Source organism: Enoplosus armatus, chromosome 24, assembly GCF_043641665.1.
Source record: "Enoplosus armatus isolate fEnoArm2 chromosome 24, fEnoArm2.hap1, whole genome shotgun sequence".
Classification (NCBI taxonomy): Eukaryota; Metazoa; Chordata; class Actinopteri; order Centrarchiformes; family Enoplosidae; genus Enoplosus; species Enoplosus armatus.
In genome coordinates this window covers 2,409,508-2,432,214 of record NC_092203.1, presented here as the reverse complement: position 1 = coordinate 2,432,214, position 22,707 = coordinate 2,409,508, and the positions used below count along the sequence as shown (strand labels likewise).

Here is a 22,707-nt window from a genome sequence, read left to right as displayed (position 1 = left end):
GGAGTCCATCTGCACGTCGCCGTGAAGCACTTACAAGGCCATTTGTGCTCCTCATCCCAAAAGCTTCCGTAGCATCAGTCCTCTTCAATTTATTCTTTACAAAGCCACAGAAGGGGCAGGGGAGAGGAAAGTGACAGGCGAAGCCCAAACTGCTGAGGGCACTGAACAGCCTGGCTGACAGTGTGGCCGGTGCATGCTTGTGTGTGTGTGAGAAAGTACCACGTTTCACCACAATCCCCCCCCCCCCCTCTACCACCACCCCTCTTTTGCGCTGTGGGCTTATGTAATGGTGGAGGCCGTGGAGTGACCATATGTCAGGAGGTGTGTGCAGACAGCAGGGGATTATACGGCGGCCATTATCAATGTTTGGACATCCTTCTCCTCATCATCATTCAGGTATACTCAAAGCCAGGAGGAGCACACACACACACACACACACACACACACACAGCTCCACACACACCCATTTAATTCTGAGAGCTCACTAGCTCTGTGTAAATTGGACAGGGAGAAAGAGTATGACAACAAACAGCCATATGTTCACAGTACGAGGAACAACATTTGGGGCTTTTTGTGCTGCCTCATTTTTTGCCCTCTCTTTTATTCTCCACCTCGTTGGGTATTATGGAAGTGTTCATGTTCAAGGCGAGAACTCCCCCATCAATATTGCAACCCCCCCCCCCCCCCCACCCCCCCTTTCCTTCCTCTTGCCTCTCTCATAGAGGTGTGTGTTTGTGGGTGAAGCATGCACATCCCCGTGTGTGTGTGTGTGTGTGTGTGTGTGTAGTATGAAGAGTGCTCGTGCAGCAGAAGTACAAAGCCTGGTCCATGTGTTGAAATGCAGCCCCCGGGATGGGCCGTATTATCCCTGCCTACTTCACCAGCAGGGTCCCGCGGCTCGAGCTGGCTCGTGGCCCTTTGTCTCCAAACAGATGGAAATGGGCAGAGGAGAGGAGAAGTGGAGAATCAGAGAGGGTGGGGTGGGGGGTGGGGTGTAGGAGGGGGGGGGGGGGGGTAGAATGGACAGAGGAAAGAGAGGAGGAAGGGTGGAGGGAGAAAGAGTCAGTCTGTTCTCATTAAGTGCTGTATTGAAGACGACGTCCCCCCACAATGCGTCAGCAGCCGCGGATGGTCCCCCTCTCATTCAGGCTCACGCTTGGACCATCTGTACCGCGGGCCTGTCAGAAGGTGTGTGTGCATGCATTACGGGCCCCGGCACACACGGCCCAATCTGGCGAGTTAAAACGGTGATATTCATTGGGCTTCAATTTGGTTAAGATCTCTTAAATCCAATTGTTGGGCCCTTTTGTTGCGGACGTCCTCATTGGTTGTGAGTCACTGTGAGTCAGAAGGGGAGTTTATTCAACATCCTGCTGTCCCTTTTTCCTTTTTTCGAGCCTCAAAGGGCACACACACACACACACACACACACACACACACACACAGCCAAGATGCAGATTTATAATGACTGAATCATAAAGACATTAAGGAGGAATTATCTCAGCTTTAATCCTCCGTCATTATGAACGAAAAAATGAATTGTTTGCTCATCGCTGCCCTGTCTTGAAGTTAATCACCCCCCCAAAACATTTTGTCCGTCCTCATTCTATCATGGCCGCCGAGCACATCGTTCAGTAATCGTTCTGCGATTAATGGCAAATCTTCATAATGGATTAGTCTGCGCGTGATTTTCTCAATGGGCTGATGAGTTGTTTGGTCTAGACAAAAAAAACAAACAAAAAAAAAAAAAGTTCCCAGAGCCCCAAGGTGACGTCTTCAAATGTCTTGCTCTGGTCAACAAACTGTTTCCTTCAGTTGATTATCATAAAAGAAACCCAGAAAATGCCCCCCCCCCCCCCCCCCCCCCACCACTCAACCTGCTAGGGGTTCACCAGGACAACAATGAGCTGTGGGCCCCTGTGAATGTGCCTCCATCCATAACTACACCCATACAGTATGCATATACCTACACTGTCACGCACTGAATGTAATGGGCCCCTGAACAGAGAATCTCGTCTGGCAGATCTCACACGCGTCTCTCTCCACGTGCATGTATGCGCGTGGCCTCATAAACCTCTCTTCCCGCTTCGTCTTCATGTACACGCGCTTTCATTTTTCTCCTCTATTTACCAAAAAAAAAAAAAGGCCCCTGTATACTCATAAACCCCGTGTCTTTGAGGGGGGGGGGGGGGGGTGTCCATCCATCTTCCGGACACCAAATTGAATTGATCTCAGGGGCCCCCACCTCGCCTTCTCAATAGGGGCCATCTGCGCGCGCTTCCCGCTTTGAATAAACATGAAAAAAAAAAAAAAAAAAAAAAAAAAGTGACAGCACGCGCTTGCTGCTCGCCGTCACACGACGCGCGTGCCTTAAGGGGGTTACCTCGCGCTCCCATTCAACTGTGTAATCTGATTTCACCGCGGCTGATTGATTCACACATCTGGGCGCGAGGGTCTTTGTTAACTTGCAGAGGCCATATTGATTTAGACAAATAGTTTAATTGATAATTCCCCGATATGAACTTTGTACGTTTAATTTGGCTGCAAAATGACTTCTGAACGAACACAAATAACTACAGGATTTGACTACAAGGGTGGATTTATTCTTTATTTCAAAACATTTAGGTTTCAGCTGTTACGTACATGAAATGTGTAGAAAACGTTCATCTGAGAGTTTTTGATGTGCATTTTAAAGCTAAAGGGGGGGGGGGGGGGGGGCATGTAATGGCGGCAAAGTACCACGTGGTGGCGCACTCATCTTAAACTACGATGCTTGAAAGCTGCTGACGCACAGATTCAGAGAGAATCAGAAGTTCAGCCGCAGAGAACGAAGCGAAATGATGATAAACTACAAAACAGCCCAATAAAACAGGAGTTTGGTCTGTTATTCTTAAGTAGCCTGCATCAAAAGCCCTTTTTAAATGTGCACATATCACATAACCACTGCTGAAGTCTTCCTAAAGCACATGTTGATGTTGTTCATGTTCATTCATATGCCAATCTGACTCCGAACATGTCTTATCTTTTAAATACAAATATTGATAGAGAATTAAACAAAGTCTCTATCCGGCAGATAGCCCTCATCTTCCACCCCCCCCCCCCCCCCCCCCCCATCCTTGACACAGCATTTGGTGTTTATTTGCCTCTCCGCGGGGAGGGAAAGGGGTCGTGTCCCAGTCATGACCTCCATTGTGTTCTGGAGGGGATGAGATATATATCTCAAGGTGTGTGGAGCGTGGAGTGTGTGTGTGTGCGTGTGTGTGTGTGTGTGTGTGTTGGGCAAAATATTGATTCAAATATATACAGCCGTGTAATTGCTGGAGGCATCTGTTGCCTTGTGGTCTGAACTTTAATGTGAGTTTGGAGTCTGAATGAACTGGCCCGAGACACCTTTGTCTCGTGGCACAATAGAAGACGGATGGCAGCGGCAATAGAGAGATGGGAAATCAATTGGTGGGGATATATGTTTTAATTGATTTTGTGTAACCTTTATTCAACCAGATATGCTTATTTGGGTTAGGTTAAAGGTGCCCTAGTATAGGAATTTGTCTCCTTTTGCACAGTAAGAAAAAGCATTCTAAAAAACCTGCCAATTTTACAGGCATTTCTTAATTCATCAGAATCAGGTTTATTGCCAAGGAGGTTTTCACATACAAGGAATTTACTTTGGTATTTTGGTGTATAACAATAAACATAGTAAAAGAAAATAATAAAAGATGAGATGTACATATAAAATGGAGAAAGTTGAAAATATTATAAACAGCACGTCCAATATAAGGAATGTGCAAAAAATAACACTTTGCAATTTGCTTCTTTCGCTTTCTTGCTGAGAATTACATGAGATCCGGCCTTCGTGCTAAGCTAAGCTAACCGGCAGCCATAGATATTTACCGTACCGGTAGAAGAGTGGTATTGATCTTCAAGGACATTCCTCAAAAGAGGAGAACTATTCCTTCAAAAGGAGGAGAAGAGGAATCTTTGTTTATTTTCCCTTTTTAAGAAGTTGCTCCCAGGCCTCGGTGACTTCATTGTGTGTTTCGCTGACTGTGTCCAAGGCCAGATCGCTATCGCTCCGCTGTTTTGTTTTCGTTGATGCGACTGAGTGAGTTTTTGTACCACTGACAACTGTTGATCTTATTCAACTTCACAAGCTGTGACAAAAAAAAAACATTGCATGGGTGCGAAAGAGAGAACAGAGCCGGGCGTTTTTGCTCTTGTCTAAACTTTATACTAGCAAACAATAGGATTTAACCTCTGAAACCAATTTTTGGTTTCATAAACTTGTCATATGTGAGCTTGGTGTTAGGAACTGAAGCTAAAAAGCTATTTCTGCCCAAAAAACTGTTCTTTAATGGACTTGAGTAAGATATTCTGCCATTGCAAAAAACCCCAAACTGCCACAGGATATGCATTAAGTGCCTTTTTTTTTTAGAGATAGAACAGAAGATGTTCCAGCTTGTTTCCATGGCATCAACAGTTTTATTTTTTTTTTTAATTTTCGCCGCTGACATGTGTGACTTCCATGCAATGCAAATCCCAAGACTTGTTGAGGCAACAGCAACCGTGTGAGATCCTTCCACTCTCCGCTCGCTGTGAGGGCCATCTGCTTGTTTCAGGCAAATGGCTTCGAATGGCTTTTAGATTTTTGGGAGATAATTGTTCTTCAGCACGAATATTTGCCGGGGTGGACAGCAACAGATTATGAAACATTGACATGCATGCACACTCAGCCATCGGTTACATCACCTTAACTGGACGCCCGTTCTTCTGAATGTTGCACACGTGAAGAGTGCAATATGATCTAGTGAGTGCTTTCTATATATCGAGGTATGACGGTAGTTGTATGTTTACTTTGTTAAAGCCACCCTCCACTCAAAAATGTGTTTTGCTCATTTTTACCTCACTTGGACGCTCGAGCTTCACCGTGCAGAACCTCTTGTGCTTACGTTAAATCTGAATCTAAGACGTGTGCGCGTGGGATGATTTTGTGACATCACAGCGAGCTTGTAAAAAGTGTGGTGTTTTTATGAGGTGATTGAACTTTTTGGGTGGAAAAAAAACATATCAGACACATTCATATTCAAGCAGAGTATTGCAATATCTCTTTAAAAATGCCTGGGGGGGGGGGGGGGGGTCTTTAAGTTTATATTTTGGTATGCTATATGTTATATGAGCTTGCTCCATTTGTCTTGCATCTCTATTCGCATACATTTTCTGCCCGAGAAAAGAATACTTTTATTAGAAGTCAAAGATTCACTCCTACTTTGCATCTGTAATATTGGCAGTGACAAACTGTGGGCTCCCCCTAGCGCCAGGCTTCCGTACTGCAGCCCCATACGCTGAGAAGCACTGCCCCCTGTGAAATTCCTGACTGCCAGGGTGATTCCTACGGTTACTAAGGGCTGCTTCCTACTGTAGCCTACTGTGTGCTCTGGGGCAAACTCTTTTACAACCTCCGGATAAATTATCAACTACGGGAATGATATCTCCGCCAATAAAGGGTGAGTTATGTTTTAATAACGCCGGAGAGGCTGTCGGTCATATGTATTCTGCAGATGTTAGTGTGCGGGCTCAGTAGGCTAGTGTGTGTGAAGCTCTGCCTTACAGTCTCTAATGTCCTGTCGTGTTTCGTGAAGCCTACAAAAAAATGTAGGTTACCGCGTCTACATATTTTTATATACACAGAACAAGGGCTGTTGTTCAGTGTTCGGCTGAATGTGTGTGTGTTTTAAAGGAAAGTCTTGGGAACACGCCCTTGCTGTCTTGCCTACCTGTATGAAAGGGAACGCTTTCAACTTCATTTGAATGCCCTCAAACTGCGGTCAGACCGACGCACGAACCCAGACCGGGGCAGTGTTCGTTCATTTGTCGCTGCAGTTTCGAGTTTGTTACAGTGTCGGTTTGCTAAAATAGCCGTTTTCCACCAGAAACTCACAGAGCCGCCGCGAGACCTTGTAAAAAGTCAACTATGTTTCATACGGTTGACTTGGTCCGCGTTACCCCGGCTGGTGCACCGCAGCTCAGCTGTGAACCGTAACCTGCGGCGGCAGAGTTGACGCGGACGGATACGCCGTAGCACTCCCAGCCTCTGAAAACAACCAGTAAGCCAGGGGAAAAAAAAAAAAAAGACACCATGAACACCGGTTTGAAGCCACTGTGGCGTGCTTCGGTTTTTCAAGTTGTCGCACAAATAGGTGAGGGAGAGCAAGAGGGGGAGGGGGGGGGGCTTCCGAGGCCACGGTGAAACCAGGGAGTTTCCTGCCTCAAGGTCCGCCTTGCCTGTCGGGTCACAGGTAGGGGCTGGGCGCGTAACCTGCTCTGGAGCTCCACCAGACGAGAGAAGCGGCTCCGTGTATATTTCTCCTCATGCAGCCGACTTTCCTCTTGGCTTAAATTCTTATTAGAAGCCTCAGCTCAGCAGTGTGTTTTCTGTGGGATTTATTCAAATATATTATAAGTTAGTTATAGCCATTTGATATCGGTCAGGAATGCTCAGCAGGTGCTCCTGTTGTTAATAACCGTTAAGGGTCATTGTGTCGGCTGCTGGCGTCCTGGTTGGATGTCTGAAACCTTGTTTATTGATCCGTTTGTGATGTTGAGCTAATTATTATTTTCCCTAATGATCGATTAATCTGCTTATCTGCGCAATTAATCATTTGGTCTAGCAATAAAAAGTCAGAAAATACATACATTAATATATTAAAAAAAAAAAAAAAAAAAAAAAAAAGCCATCATAATGTATCAGAGCCCAAGGTAACATTTTCATATTGTTTTTGACCAAAATCTAAATATATTGTATTTACAATGATGCAAAACACAGGAAAATCCTCACATTTTTGCTCGACAAATTACGCATTTGTAACTGATGATAAAGTTATTCTGAAGTACTGAAACAAAAGGAGTCAGCTACACTGGATTCACTGCCATCACTTGAGACATTTCCTTTTCTATTACAGCACTTGATATTCAAATTTCAGGCTGTTAAGAATATCCTTCCTGCTTGGTGTGCAGCCGTGCAGTCACATGATCTAATTTAAACACTGTTAACTACAGTGTGAGTAAAACGAATTGCAGTAAAAGCACATACTAAAATCTCAAATCAGTCTGAGCAAAAAGCTGCACGGTAACGCAGGTGAGAGCCCAGGCCGACGTCTATTGTTGTCAACAACTTGTTTCTTCCTCTCTGTAAATTATGCAAGACTCTCGTTATCATTTTATGTTCTGGATGAGATAAACATTTGAGAGTCGTGTGATTCCTGTCGCGTCACGCAAGGATTCTTCTTTACTTTTCCGTCCCAGAAAAGTGGCAAAAAAAAAAAAAAAAGTTCAGAAAAGTTAAGTCTCCTGAGAGGAAATAGGCAGTTCATCAGTGTCATTTCTTTTTCCTACTGTCTGTTAACTGTGGGGTTTTTCAGTCCAGCTATGAGCTCGTTCTTGTGACACGCAACATCAACAGGACCGCAGTGGAGTACTTGATATGACATAAGATGAAACGATGATACCCCCGGGGAAACTGCAGCAGCAAAAAGTGATATACACTGAGGTAAAATGTAACACACCACCACACGTCACAGAACAATAAGAAGCTGTTGGAACGCTGGTAATAATAATCCAAGTCTAAAATGTTTTCAAACTCTACACTGTTCGGAGGCGCCCGATTGACGCTCTTTGCATTAAAAATCAAACTCCTTCTTGGAGTCATAGCTCAGTCACAGATATGATACACATATTTTTAGATTCATCACCTCCAGCAATTAACGTTCATTATTCAACTTAGAAATGATGGAAAAAGGTACTCCAGAACTTGCCTGAGAGTTGTCACATTTAGCTGTCCGTACATGCCTGGGTACACTGCAAACAGTTCCTGTTTGCAGTGTACCCAGTAGCTAATTCTGCATAGTTTTAATGGTGCCAATTTGCCAAAATTGTTGGGGGGTATGGGGGTGTAGTTGACTGGATTTTGACTGAGGGGTGACCCCACAATGTCAGAAACCCCTGGTTTATAACAGCTAGATAACCTCACTCCAGCTAATGCAGTCATCAACAGCTGGTTGCCTAGTAACACCAGCACAAAAATGCAACAGGTAAAGGCCAAATGTGAATGAAGCAAGAGGTTTGGAGACGGTGTTGGTCAGACATACCTCACATTGAGAGAGCAGACAGACGCTGATCGTGGTCTGTAATTAACACTGCACTAAAGGTGCATGTCAGTGATCGCTTCAGTCAATAACAAGTAGATTCTTATAACCCCGTCTCTTTAAATGCTAATAGAGACTGTCTCCGTGTGTGTCTCTCTGCTTCAGTGCGCCTCATTCATATCTTGCAGGATACCTGAGGGGTTCAGTTCGGTGACCCCGGGGAATGTTGATTGAATTCCACAGAATTAACGGCCCTCATTTGCTCAGTCACGGACAGCAACACAGCGAGCATGTGACCGGGCCAGACTTCCACAGTGACTTGTTTTCCCGTTCCCTCGCGTCCCGCCCGGCATGTCTCGTGACCGTGGCCGTCGCAGACTCGCCGCCCCCCTCCAAGCTGAAGTGAAGTCATTATTTCGCGCGGGCTGGTTGTCTCTGTTTAAAGTGTGAGGAGATGTGTTATCGCGGTGCTAATAGAGGCAGAGCTACGGGGGCGCCATGGTTACGGAGGGCGGGAGGAGGCGAGAGGGAGACGTGTCGGCGAGACAGACGAATGAGCTGCATGCTGATGGCTGGAAGTAACATGGCTAATTTCATTTTTGTTTTAAGAGATTGTGTCAGAAAGTGAGGTCAAATCTCACATCCAGAATGAGTCATTTGTTACTAATTATCTGTTTATCCCCAATTTTGCACGTAAACCCATCATCTCATGTTGGAGAGCTTTTCCACTGAGTAAACATAGGTCATATACACCATTAGCTCTAAATACTGACAAGCTTTTAATAGCATCTTTGCTCAAACTGGCATTACTCCAAGACCACGTGTCGTCTACAAATTCAGCCCGGATGATTTCAGTCAGAGTGTGCTGAGGAGAAATCGTCTTTTCCTGAACATTAGTCTACTTTTTTTCCGCCATGGCTCCGTGGGATTATTATTTTTTTTCTGTTGTTTCCATAGCAGATCACTGTAAAAAAAGAAAAAAAAAGAAAAAGCTAGTGTTGGAATGGTGCAGGAATCAAAGGCGTGCCATAAAAGGCTGTGGGATTTCAGGATTAATCGCTGCCGAGTGTGAATGAGCTACAGGGGGCTTTTCACTCCCATTCTCCAAAAAGGAAGAACGGATGAACGGCTTGTGTGAAAGGAGGCTTCGAGTGAAAACGTAAAGGTTCATCTCATCTGGTTCATTAGATGCTTAATTTGCTGCCGTACACAAGGAAACTGGAAGCTCTTTTTCAGCCTCTTGCTTGACTCCTACTCACGCTGTAAGTGTGTCTGCAGAGGCTCAGGTCAGGTTTGCAGGGCAGCGCCTCGGCGGTTCAGTGACTTTAGACTGTGTGGCTGTTGTGTGGCTTTAAAAGTTCACCAGTGTGTTATGGGGTCAGTTGGTCCAGCAGGTTCTGAGTCAGCCGTGCGCTAAACAGCTTCAGAAAGGTCAGTCTTATAAATTACGCAATCTAAAACGATTAGATACACCGGTTGATTGTTAACTATCCCCCTGTAATATCACTGTACAAGTCACCTCTTTCTCTTTGTCCCGTTTCTTTGTCCCGTTTCTACCCGTTTCAGTTCAGTTCAGTAAAGTGCCACATGACGTGCCGTTAGTCACCGGAATTTGATTGGAATTTTGACTGGAATTTGGTTCATTGTGTCCATGTAGCGTGACGATGATGCAGAATGACAGTTGCCACAACAGTCCGATGAGAGAGTTACCTGACAGCCCTGAGGACTTCATGCTTACAGCTCTTGGTTTACAAGCAACATGTCAGTGTGAGCATGAACCAGACCGGACCTACAATGCGACAATGTCTAATTTTCTCACTGGAACTGAATCAAATGAACCAAACTACAGCAGAGAAATCTGTGTCTTCGTAATCAGTATTGTAAGACAGGTGTTTAGTTTGAATAGCTCCATTTGGAACAACTGATTACTCCAGTAATGATTAGTATTATTAGTGCTTCAGTTGTTACTCAACATGGCAACTGTGTTCAGGTCAAACACACCCATCAATCCAGGCTGAACTGCAGTCTGCTTCCCCTTAAAGTGTGGTGGCTTGTCAGTGGATTTGATGGAAGTAAGGATCCTTAACACTATAACTATTGCATATGCTTACATTGCCATTCAGCCAGTCACCCAAACCACAAAAATATCCTACAACACGGGGACACAACATGCATTTTTGTGAAAACTTAAGTTTGAAGCTGCGCGGCGCGTGTTGTGTCGAGTGTGACAATGAGAATATTGAGAATAATGATGTCAGGGTGTCAAAGTGTTGGCATTTCCATGTATTCGCCTGACACCGTTGATAATTGAATCTCGCCAAGTGTGCGACGCTGACTGCCTTCTCATTGGACGTGATGTGAAAGGTGCAGCCGAGCAGCGCGCATGTGTTTGCGGCGGCTGACAGCAGATGCCTCGTGGCTCCACTGGAACTCCGGCTCTGTGCTCACAGATAAAAGTCTTTCATTGGGCTGTTTGCACGAGGTTGTGTGTTTACACTCCCAGTTCAGGCCGCTGGATGTTTACTCTGTCGCTGTTCCTCGAGTCTGCGCTCAGGTTGTTCCACCTGTTGTCTGGTGTGTGTTGGGGGTTTTTTTTCAGAAGACACTTTTGTGTTTCGTTCGGGGCATTTGAGTCTGGTGGTTCTCGTTTCTCCTGCAGATCAAAATGAAAACGCCCAGGTGCCATGTTACCTCTAGGAATTTGGGATAGGGGCTGGCACACAGACGCTTTCCTCAACAATGATTCATGTTTTCACAAAGTGAATGAAAGGGCCTTGTGAGCGATCATACCCTTCACGCTTGGTTGCCGTGATCATTTCGCTCTTCCTCCTCTCCCGCTCCTTGCTGCCAGAGTTTGCCAGGACAAACAGACAAGCCGGCAGCTCAGCAGGGGTCTTGGATTACTGTGAAGAACCTGCCAGGGCTCTCCGCCTCCCTCCCGTCCAGAGTGGGGGATTCCTATTTCAGCTTCAGACTCTCCCCGCAAACTTGAAGTGGTTCCGCTTACCAATTTCCTCTGGCATGGCAAAGACAGAAACCACATGTGAGAACACCCGCGTATCCTGTTTCACTTCAACGTAGACCTCAGAGCCAGGCCTCTCGCCGGGTTTACTGGTGTGCATGTGCAGGGACTGTACAGTTTGCCCGGAGTGAAGTCCATGAAGTGGCCAGAGGCGATGTGCCGAGACACTGAGTCCTGCCTCTTCCCACTGAAACAGGAAATAATCGATCAGCTCTTAACCAAGCTGCTGTCTTCACCCGTGGCTGCACTCTGACTGAACCTGGACCACGCACTCATTTAACCCCATTAATCCCTCACGTAGCCGCGTACCCTTGCTCTTAAGAGGATTAAAACAGGTGATGGAAATGCCTCTGTGATTGTGTGCAGCTTGCTTATCAGTCATTATTCTATCTGTGAATTCCTGCAGCAGAGCATTAGCAATGCCTGGCCGCTTCCATCCTGGTGTAGTTCCCTTTAAACCAGGAAACAATTTTATAACACCCCTCATGTGTTAAATATAGGAGTCCACTCTCATACCTGTACACTAAATATGAAGCTACCACTAGCCGCCAGCTAACTTAGCTTAGCATAAAGACAGGGAACAGAGTCAGGCTAGCAGTTTCCCCAAGCGTATTTTCCAAAATGTTGAACTATTCCTCAAACAAGCTGAGCCCGAATGCGCTTTGTCATCATAAATACTTAAACTAGGACCAACAACACTTTGATCTGACGTGAGATTTTTTTTTTAGCAGCTGAGTGGACCCCAGGTAATTTGAGTCCTGCGTCGATTTTCATATCTGAGTGACCAAAATAGGTAAAATGAAAGGAAAGTCATCTGTTGGACGCATTTTTTCATCAGAGCGGATTAAAAAAGTTGCTCATGTTAACAAAGGCTTTTGGAAGACCCGGCTTCAGTAATGCAGCTGGCTGGCGGTGGGACTGCGAAGAACCAGTTGAGGGAGGATTTGTCACCATGTGAGGATGATTCAGGCATTTAAAAATGATTTGCAGAATGAGCTTATCCAAATATGCAGTTGCGCAACCTTCAAAGCATTTTCAGGAGTCTGTGACAGTCACGCAAGCGTGCATTCACACAACAGAGTCACCCACAGATGTGCCGACACCACACTCCTCAGAACTGGGTCATACGAGATGTTTAGTGCCACACTGTGTATTTGTGGACCCAGCGATGTGTGTTCCCCCTCCAAGTGGCAGATAAGGATCGCAGTTTTGCGCACTAAATCTGGCGAAGTGATTCTTTTTCCTTGAGTTGTGAATGCAGAAAAGCAGGGATGTCTTGTGAGGGAGATGGCTGGCTGAGTTTCTCACCGCCTTATAAGGCGACTGGGGCCATAAATCAGCCATAAATCTTGGTGTTTGTGCTCCGAGCCTGGCCTGAGAGCCTCGGGGCAGGTTTCGATCGGGGCGGCGTACTGCAGCTTCAGACTATGTCAGGACAGAGTGGTGGTATGAAAGAGGAGATAGGAAAGCGTTTGAAGCACCCTGGATGACGGATGCAGATATTCGAATAAATAAACACGGCTGCTGATAGATAACTTGAATCCCAAACATGGTGCCCTCTGGTTAACGTCTGCTCAGATTTAACAACAGGCATTTCTGTCCTCCACTCCATAAGGTTCGTGGCTGTTTAATGGCAAGTGTAGGCGGGCTAGCTCAAAGTGCACACGTATAGAGGAGTGAGTGTTATCCGAGCAAAATTTGATTTAGGTCGTTTTGAGTGAAGTTTTAACTGCCGGTGTATTTCACACGTGTTTACAGCATGACTCACTTTTCGGCTTTTCTCCCTCTTTGTGCAGGTACTCAAATATGCGCCTTTAATCTGACTCATCTGAGCCAAATGTGTCTGATTCAAACGCCTCTCACCTTTTCCGTTGTCACATAAACCGTCTTTGCTCCCTCTACTCTGACCATACCGAAGCAAGTGCACTCAATAAATCCTCCGGCCCTCCACTAGGTCCACTTAATGCAGTCTTCAGCCCCTCCTAAATATAGTCCTCAAACCCTCCACCTGCTCAGGGACAGTACATGGAATTATTTGATGCTTGAGTGGGCTTCCGCAACTGCACCTGATGCCATCAGCGGTTTTTTACTGCAAGTTGATCCCCTTGGGGAAAGAAAGCAGCTTGATTTTTACTGGAAATGACTTAATGTCGGTCCAATCGCCCAACACAAATCCCCTGTAACAACCACTAATAGTAGTAAATGCATAATAATGAATGTAATCACAGCTTTATTAAGTGCTTTGGATAGAAGCATCTATAAGTTTTTGTGTATGCACCCATAGATATCTGTTTTATTATGTATGTTGATGGGTGGTAGTTACCTACTGAGTACACAGTGGCATTGTACAGTTTCCACTGTGGGTGGGGAGACACGTCCCCTTCACTTTTCAAAATCCTGTTTTTGTCCCCCTCACTTTTATAGTTTCACTTTGATTTCCTCACTAAAATCTCTCTATAAACAGTGTCCCCTGGCTGTCCAGATGAAAATGTTGAAACTATTTTGATGACTAATTGCTTTTATTTGAGTTTTTTAAGTCATTTGTAACAGAAATGCCCTTCCTCCGCCCTGTCAGATGTGAATGTTTGCTGGTTTTCTTAGTCTTTTTGATATTAAACTGAATATCTTTGGGTTTTTGACTCGTTGGTCGGACAAAACAGGACATTTTTCTGACACATTATAGACCAAAACGATTAACAGATTAATTAAAAGGGTGCAATACTGAAATTCCCCCCCCTCACTTTTCAAAATCCTGTTTCGTGCCCCCAAACCTCAGCAACACGTTGTGCGGACGTCAGGCCTGCTGATTGGTTGATTCAACTCCTCTGTTGGGAGGCGGGTTCGAAACAGAGTTGTATATGTGTATCCGGTTTTTGTAATGATATGAAATAGAGAAAGACCAAGTAACTCTTTAACAGCATTGTTTTGTATGTAGGTAAAATGAGGACATTGTTTGTTTGGAGCGCTTTCTTCACCTTTTTCGTTTGCCATCACAACTCCCTGAGACTCGCTCCCAAACTGGCAACACCTCCGTCTTCTTGAACTTCTCCCGTGAAGAAGAAGCCTTTATCTTCGCCACACTCTCGCTGTGTCAGGCTTAACTTGTTTGCTGTGTGTCAGAGACTTAAAACCGCCTCTGAACAACAGTTGTCAGCCGCATGGGAATAAGGGGAAATTGCTGTTTCGCGGTGCTTTTAATCTGTGACGCTCAGCTGGAATGTAACCTCCTGAGAGCTGCCTACCACGTAGAGTGTTGTCACTACAAGGATTGGAGCTAAAAGATTGTAATGCAGCTGCAGATAAACTAAACACATCTGAGTGTTTACGCATGCTAACAAAGGCTAAAAGATAAAAATAGATGTGATGAAAAGGCCTGTGATTTGAGTGATTGATTCTGTAATGTTCTTTATTCCATTACAGGCTCTGTCTCCTCCTTGTTGGCTCCTCCTGTCTCTTAACAGTCAAACGTGGTGCACGTTGCCCAGATTTCTTCCCCATTTTTAATTCAGATTCCCCGTCTGTCTTCCCCTCCAGGTTGATGTTTCCTCAGCGGGCGCCCCCAGGGTCGCTTTCAAGCTCGCCACCTCTGTCAGCCTCTTGAGCGAGCCGATTGGTCGCCTCTAGCTCGACAACGCCGCGCACTACGCCTGCCAGCGGTCCAGCCGAGCAGCCTCCGTGTTGCCCCGAGCCCAGCTCCCGGGGCCGGACCGCGTCACCATGGACACAGAGTCCACCTACTCGGGCTATTCCTACTACTCCGGGCGCTCCCGGGGATCCCACAGGCATGGGTAAGACTAAACCCCGCCATAATTCTGTTTCCTCCTGTGTCTGCTTTTACCTGGAGGGTTTAGAGTGTGTTGTGTTTTCAAAGAGCTAAATCAGGTTAAATCAAATCTGTCGTAACAGTTGCTTGATAAAAAAAAGCAAATTTTGATCATTCAAGTCAATTTATCAAGAAGAAAAGGACACATTTCCTGAAAGTAACGTTAATAGCTTTGGGTTTTGGACTGTTAATTGAACAAAACAAGCAGTTTGAAGGAGTCGCCTTGTTTCACAGTTTTCTCACATATAAACATGTTTTTATTGAACAGTGTGTTTCTCATACAAGTGATTTATTAAGTGAATTATTAAGCCAAAGGATGTCCCATACAATTGTCCACTTGACATTCAGTCAGTAAGTGAAAAACAACAACAACAAAATAAACTGAAGAGGAAGAGAAACAAAGGGGGTGGAAAGGGCAACAAAGAGCCTCTGTCACCCAGATTCCCTTTGTATATATATATATTACTATGACACCATTTTAATTACCTTTAATTTTTATCTGGGAAATCATGGCGGACGGCTCAAAACACCACAACACATCGTGAGCCTCGGCCACCGTTGCTATGGGGATGGTGCCAGTCAGAGACATGAGTCAGAGCATGCTTCATGCTTGTGTCACGGTCGTTAATGTTTTGTACCGATGATTCAACCCGGAGAGTTTTTGTGTCCATCCGCAGTGCAGCGAAGAAGTGCTCCAGCTGTCGGTCACGTGACGTTGTCTACGGGAAAACTTGCATTTACATTTTAGAGCACATGGAAGAAGATGACGTAAAGTTTCCTCTGAGGACACATATGGGAGAAACCTCTGTGTCGATCTTGTGTAGTTTTGAATTGAAAGTGCTGAAGCCCTTCCTCTTATAAGTCATGAGAAATAGGCACTCAAAGTTCTTCTTTCTATTCCAGTATAAGCTATCCGTAGGAGGGGGGGGGGGGGGGGGGGGGGTCCTCTGTTACGAGTCGTTGGTGTTGTTTTATAACTGATCTTGTTTCATTCTCAAAGGTTATTAAATATTTACATACATAATCTGTTATATTTTCTTTTCATCCAACATTTACTGACATTTGATAGACGAAGCGATGGCCGACAGAATGGATTTCTACTTCCTCGCCCTTCCCTTCCCTACACGTCCACCCCCCTGACCCCACCTCTCGAGTATCTCTTCTCTCCCTCTCGGGCCTGGCATGCGTGGAGCCCCCCGCGGCTTGTGTAGGCGCATTAGTCTGTCAGCGGCGAAATGGCCGTGGTTGACAGGCCTCAGGAAGGCAGCAGGAGACAGGTGCTGAAGAGGCCTGACTGACTGATGGCTCTGCGGATACGCTGAGAGCCTGAGGAGGACATCGGAGAGGAGGCTCCTGTTCCACAACAGCCCCTCCCTCGTCACTGGCGGCCCCCTTCCTGCTTGTTCGCCATATTCTCGGTTCTCTCGCTGCCACCTGTTGCCTGTTTAAGGGACTATCACTGCCTCGATCGCCTTCACTCTTTATCCTTCTCACTCTTGTCCTCTCTATCTCTTTCCTCTCCTTTTCCTCATCATACCCTCGCTCCCACCCTTTTTGCTCCCATGTGTCCGTCCTGATATGAATGCGGCAGCTGCCCCTTTCTCGTTCGTTCTTGACCTCTCCTCTGTACCCCCCCCCCCCTTAAATGGATTCCTGGCTACTCTCTGAGGATGGGTAAGCGCAGGCGTATCAACTTGTTCCCCACTGGCTTGCATTCCCCTGGGCTGGAATGTGCCCTTGTAGCTCAGTGGTCTCACTTCGTTTGGAATCAAAGACAGGGGGGGAGAGGTTGGTGGTTTGGTGGTGGGTAGTGGTGCGAGCTCCTATCCCCTGCTTCTTTACTGTTTCTGCAGCCTTTCAAGTGAGTGACAGCAAATTGGAAAGGAACATATGGGCATCCCTGCCAAGCGCCTTTTCCGCTCCTCCGCTCCTCCGCTCCCACCACGACTGTGCCAAAGCCACCGGCTGGCCTCTAATTTGATATTCAAAAAGCAGAAATTGTTGCCTTTGAAACCCCTCGCCGCCGCTGTCTGAAAGGTAATCTTTTTACGCCGAGGGGTGCCACGCGCGACGCAGTTCTGGATCACTGTCGTCTAATTACACTGATGCCGGGAACAGATGCAGACACGTGGGAGCGTGCGCGCGCTACTTGTGCGCCAGTAATCACACACAGTGGCATCGTTGCGCCGCTGTGTGTTTGTATGGATGCGTATTTGTGAGTCAGCCTTAAGCATAATTTGTCAGAATATAATAGGAGAATGGAATGGGATTGGCTCAGGTATTCACTGACAGGCGGTGCAGGGTTTTTGGAGTTGTTTTCTCTCGTAGCTGGCTTTTTGCCCCCACCCCGCCGTGTCAAACAATCCTTAACTGGTGTCCAAGATACTTCGACAAAAAATTCTCCTGGCTCTGGTGATGGCAGAGTGGCAACTCTGTCCCATGGACATTCCCTCCTGCCAAAAGCTGAGACCAAACATGCTGATGACACTGATTTTTTTTTTTTATTAATTTGCATGTAGTCATTCTTTTATTCCCTTCTGACCGCGTTCAGTTGCACTAGAGCAAAGCACTAATACCCAAGAGGGCAATCTTCTCAGTAATTGTGGTTATTATAGGGACGCCAATACATTTTTGTATTTAGCCAGAATCCAGAGCTGCACAATTAACTTTGAGGGAGCAGCGTTAATATGATTTTTACTCCTCAGTCGTAATATTCCACTACCACATGACTTCTTGGAAGTAGAGGCTGCCATGATGTTGGGTTTTTTTCTGTATATTCTTTAGTGCAGTGCATAATCGTTGACATTCACATTAGGTTGCTAATGTTCTCACCGGGTAAATCCGAAGAATCTGGTTTCAAAATCAGGCCGGTATTTTTTTTTTTCCACCTGCAAAAGTGATTGTAGTGTAATGAATAAAAAACAAATGCGTTATGTCAGTGTTTTGCATCTGCCATAATTGTGCCTCATATCAGTGAGATTTTAACCGCGCTAACCACTTTAAGGAGCGTGGTAGTATAGTTTGTGTGTGTTGAGCCACTTTACTTCAGTTTTTCTCCCAGAAGTTCCCCCAAAGCTTGGCTCCCTCACCGTCACTTCTGAGTATTTAAATGACTATAAAACTGTAAATCTCATATTAGCAGCCGCTCATGTGGAAAATTGGTTCTTTTGATTGGTGTAACTCCAATTATAGGGCGGCACGCTGCATTCGCATGGGACTGAGTGAGCCATTTAAACTAATTCATTCACAGTTGTAATACCATTTGGAGGTTCCTGGATGATGTTCCTCTTAAAGGAGACATTTTATATAGATTTGTGAGTTGACCGTACATTTTTTTTTTACTGGCTTAATTTGTCTGAATGACAATAACATGCAAAGACGTATAGAGGAGTGGTAACTTTTAGTAGTGGTCTCGATCCAGGGTAATTATCTGCGATGTGCTGAATAAGACCCAAACATGGCTCCTGAAAATCTGAATTAACTTTGCAGAAAAACACACACTCTGATGATACTGATGATCATCGACAAAACTGTTCAATCCCTCAATACAGAGGCCTGTCTCTTATCTGTTAGGCTGTAGTATTATAGTACTAGGGGCTTATAATGTGGCAGCCTTGGTAGCTGAAGGACACAACGGTCAGTGGGAGTGTGTTAAGGCACCAGCATGCTTCATCTGAAAAGCTTATGGGATGATCAAAAAGCTTTTCGGGGCTGTGTTCGACAATTTCTGTAACTTTTTCCGAAAACCGACATTCACATTTTCAACACTTTCGCTTTCCGACGCTCAGACAACGAACGTCGTACATGCCACTTCTTTTCCAGCATAACCCAACCCTTATTTGTCACTGGAATGTGTCACCTTACTGTGGTGTCATCCTCTGGAGCAGCCAGGCCCCGGGACTGCTAATCTCACCCAGTGTCCCTCCAACTCAGCCTGGTCACGCCAGGGTGCTCGCGCTGCAGTGGTGACTATATTTGGTGGAGTTTAAAGGGACTAGCAAGAAGTTTGAAAGTGTAATTGTTAGTCCTATTAAGCCAAATGTTTTTATCGAAGCATGAGAATGCTTGCTCTCCCCTTCCCTCCCTTGCTTTATAATGTGTTTATGGGTTTGAGATGACCCAGCTGAGTGTGTGGTCGGTCAGTTTCTATTTGGCTTCATGACTCTACCCATTTGGCTGAGGCAGAGCCGTCGACCAGTGCCCTGGCTGCGTTGGCCCCAAAGCTCTGTCACACAGGTGCGTGGGTTGCCCTGCCAGCCACAGAGAGAACAAATTGGTCCACAGACAGTTTGGCGTGCCGTGCTAGTTGGCTCGGCTTCCTTCAGTCGCCATTGCTCTCCCCCCTGCGTGGGGTGGGGAATGCGATCATAGCCGCACTCATCCTCAGGTGTTAGAGGGAAACGGTGCTTCCACAGCCTTAATTGGCAGGACTCGGCCCCAGCTCGCCAGGCATCTCTGCCCCCGCAGGAGCCCTCCTCCCTCCCCTCCCATCCTCACTGTTCCAAAAAGCCATACCCGTTTCAGGGATCCACGCTGGAAGTCAGATTCCATTAATCAAATCACAGCACAGCACGCTGTTGGAATACCAACGAGCCGGCTGCATGCTAATGAGGCAGGAAGAGGATGTGGGAAGGGTGTGTGTGTGTGTGTGTTGAGAGCGAGGTTTCCACACAGTGCGATCGCCCCAGAAGCTTGCTGGAGGGGGAATGAGAAAACGGGCTGGGGGAGGGGAGGGGCTGGCAGACAGAGGCTGATCTGTTCAAACCACTCCCTGGCTGCCCACAGGTCTGCTCGCCTCTGTATTTCCTGTCTGTGTGTATCCACAATTGCACATTTCAAAGCACTTGCATACTACAATTTTTGATGTCTAACATCGATCTTTGCACCTTTTTCTGACACATTTGTAGTCTCGCCAGCATGAGAACCAGGTGTTCCTTGTTCTTGACTTTCACAGTGAATCATGCTTTGCTGGGACACACAAATAGACATAACACATGCTGTGTGTACACATTGTTGCATGCTCTACGCCAGTGGTTCCCAACCTTTTTAAAAGGAAATACTTGTGAATCCACATTACAGGTTATCGCAGATAGTGTCAGATAGTTTCATTTAAAGGATTTTTAGAGAAGAGGCCTGAACAGGTGAAAGTATCAGTAATTCACTAGAAAAACCAGAGAGGTCATAAAAAAACAAACAATTTTGTGCGACAGAAATATATTTTTCTCAGATTGTAGGGAATAAATGTAAACGTCGTTCCTTAAATCATTTTGTGACCCCTCTGACTTATCTTGGTACACCACAAGGGGTCCCAGATTGGGAACCACTGCTCTAGTCATGCCATAGTCTCAAAGAAATAATATTTCATGCCACCAATACACTTGTGCCTAAAGCTAGGAAAGGAAAAACTGCCTTTCCTAGTAAGGATTGTAATTGGAAAATGTTCCAGGAGTTTTCTTACTTTCCTTCGACTTGCTTTACTTGCTCCTACATTTCCCAGACTGCTTTGCACTGAGAGAAAGGGCTGTGTAGATGGAGGTCAGTAGCTATATTACTAGTCATCGTCAGTGACAATAAAAGTATTTGTACAGATGATAAAGAACAGCATTGTTCTTGCAATGCAGTGTAGAGCTAGTTAGTCCTGTAACTGTGAGCTCCGATAATGTGTTCATATTTTCAAAACAGTATGTTTTCACTTTAACCAACATCACATGTAAAAAGGGTTTTAGGATGAGGACTAACCGACGTGTTTGGCGAACATAACATTAGCTGATGTAGTTAGTGGGACTTGAAAGTAACACTCGGTTACCACTGTAGTTAGTAAGCTAGTTAACCGGACATGTTTAAACCATTCCTTACATTTTTGCTTGTGTGTTTCTTGGTTTTGGAAAGGCTTTAAAAAAAAACTCAATTGTTGCTGAAATGTCTTAACATGACTCCTTTCGGACACATCAGCCCAGTTATCCACATTTTGATAAATCAACCCAACACCTAATAGACCCTGAAATGCTACTCTCGGCTCTTTACTTACTGCGGTCATTACCTTTCCCTTCCTTTACCCCCCCCCCCCCCCCCCTCAGAGCTGCTTATTATTCTGCGGATGACTCTGAAGTCTTCTTTATGAGCCCTGCCGCTCCTCCCATTCTCCTCCCTGTTCCCTCTTCCTCCAGCACTCCTCCCCAATTAATAATCATCATCAGTGACAGCCTTTGACTGATGATCATCCCGGCTGGAATAACCATCACTACAGCGAGGACGATAGCCATGATAATATTTAAAGTAATAATGATAGCTGTAATATAATCTCCTGGATTTATTAGATAAGAATACGTCAGTCACTCTGTCAGTGGAAGAAGCTGCTGCAGGCTCCTGAAAATGAGCTCTCTCTTATTGTGTTGGTTGCGGTTGGGATTTTCTGTAGGAAATCATGCCCACAATCGGCAGGAAGCACAAGAATAAAGGCGGAAAGCGGAGTGGTTAACACCCTTTAATCAAAACACTTGGATCCAGTGCAACTCTATTAGGCTGCGACATTTCCACTGCTGTCAATCACGCTGATTCCTCCATTACCCCTGCAGGCAGGATATCCTGTACATTATGGTTATGAATTGTTATTGTGTGAGAGAGTAGTGTTCAAGGGTCACTTGAGTTTTGTGTTTCGTCATTTATAGTTCAGTACGAGTCTATTACCCATGGGCACCAGGTCTTATTTAGCTGTGTCATGACTGTTAAATTAACAATGGAACAAATGAGTATGTATAACGTGGAGGAGGAGGTGTTATATATATATTTCATATTTGTCAGGTGGCCAGAAACGCCAAAGACTCCAAATTAAAGCCAATGTTGCTCTGTATTTGCTGGATGTATAAATAAATGAACACAAGCGGCCAAAAAGTCCGTTAATGCAGCTTTAAACAGTGCCTTAATGGAGAGGGCGCTGTGGAAATTTGATTTGTTACACTTCTGTTCTAATGTCGCTCATACAAAAGAAGTGATTACCGTGGAACAACATGCTCGGAGGCAGCAGGAAACTCAATTAGCATTTAGCAAGACAACAGCATTGAGAAAAGTCCTTTGTTCTCCACAGACGTGCGGCTGAAAAAAGAACCGTATGAAGTCTCTTTCCTTCACCTGATTTCCAATATGTTTGTCCGGTAATCTCTTTACAGCATCTTCATCGTGCATTATCAATATGAGATCTGACAGCCTCGGCTCTGGTGTCTCTCTCATTCAGTCCCAGAGCCCTCCAACAGCTCTCAAGCACAATCCCTTTGAAACACAACTGGTGGTGCACATTAAACTTGAGGTTTATTTTGCATTTGCCGCGTTACACCTCAAACCAGTGTGTTTGTGTAACCAGTTTTGCTATGCTAGAACCATAAAGGACTGTATATACTATGTCCAGCGGCCAGAGGGGGAAGGTGACAGAGGAGGGATTAACTGGGGATGTTGAGCTTTTCTGTGGTAATGGAGCTGCAGAGTGGGCACCGTGCCATGTGGCGATGGTGATGCTGGGCGGAGGATGTGGATACCCGCCGTTCACGCTCTATACAGGATTAGGGCTGTAAGTGCAGGGGGTCAGTCTGACTAATGGAGCTCATATGTTAGAGACAGACTGCCTTGTAAAGAGAGTGATACAGTGTTGGAGGGAGGAGGGAGGAGGGGGGGGTTGGACAGAGTGAGGAAGGATGTAGAGGGAGGGGTTTATGTGGGGCAGAGTTCACACA

The 22,707-nt window shown here is 45.6% G+C and overlaps 1 protein-coding gene across 1 annotated transcript in view; it reads left to right on the top strand.

The window, feature by feature from the left end:
* Positions 1-5,441: 5,441 nt before the first annotated feature.
* Positions 5,442-22,707, top strand: part of LOC139306709 (vang-like protein 1) — a 42,319-nt gene continuing 25,053 nt past the window's right edge. The window contains exons 1-2 of the mRNA XM_070930659.1: positions 5,442-5,501; positions 14,695-14,948. Coding sequence (XP_070786760.1) covers positions 14,878-14,948 — 71 coding nt within the window. The 5' untranslated portion in view covers positions 5,442-5,501; positions 14,695-14,877. The remainder of the gene's footprint in view (positions 5,502-14,694; positions 14,949-22,707) is intronic.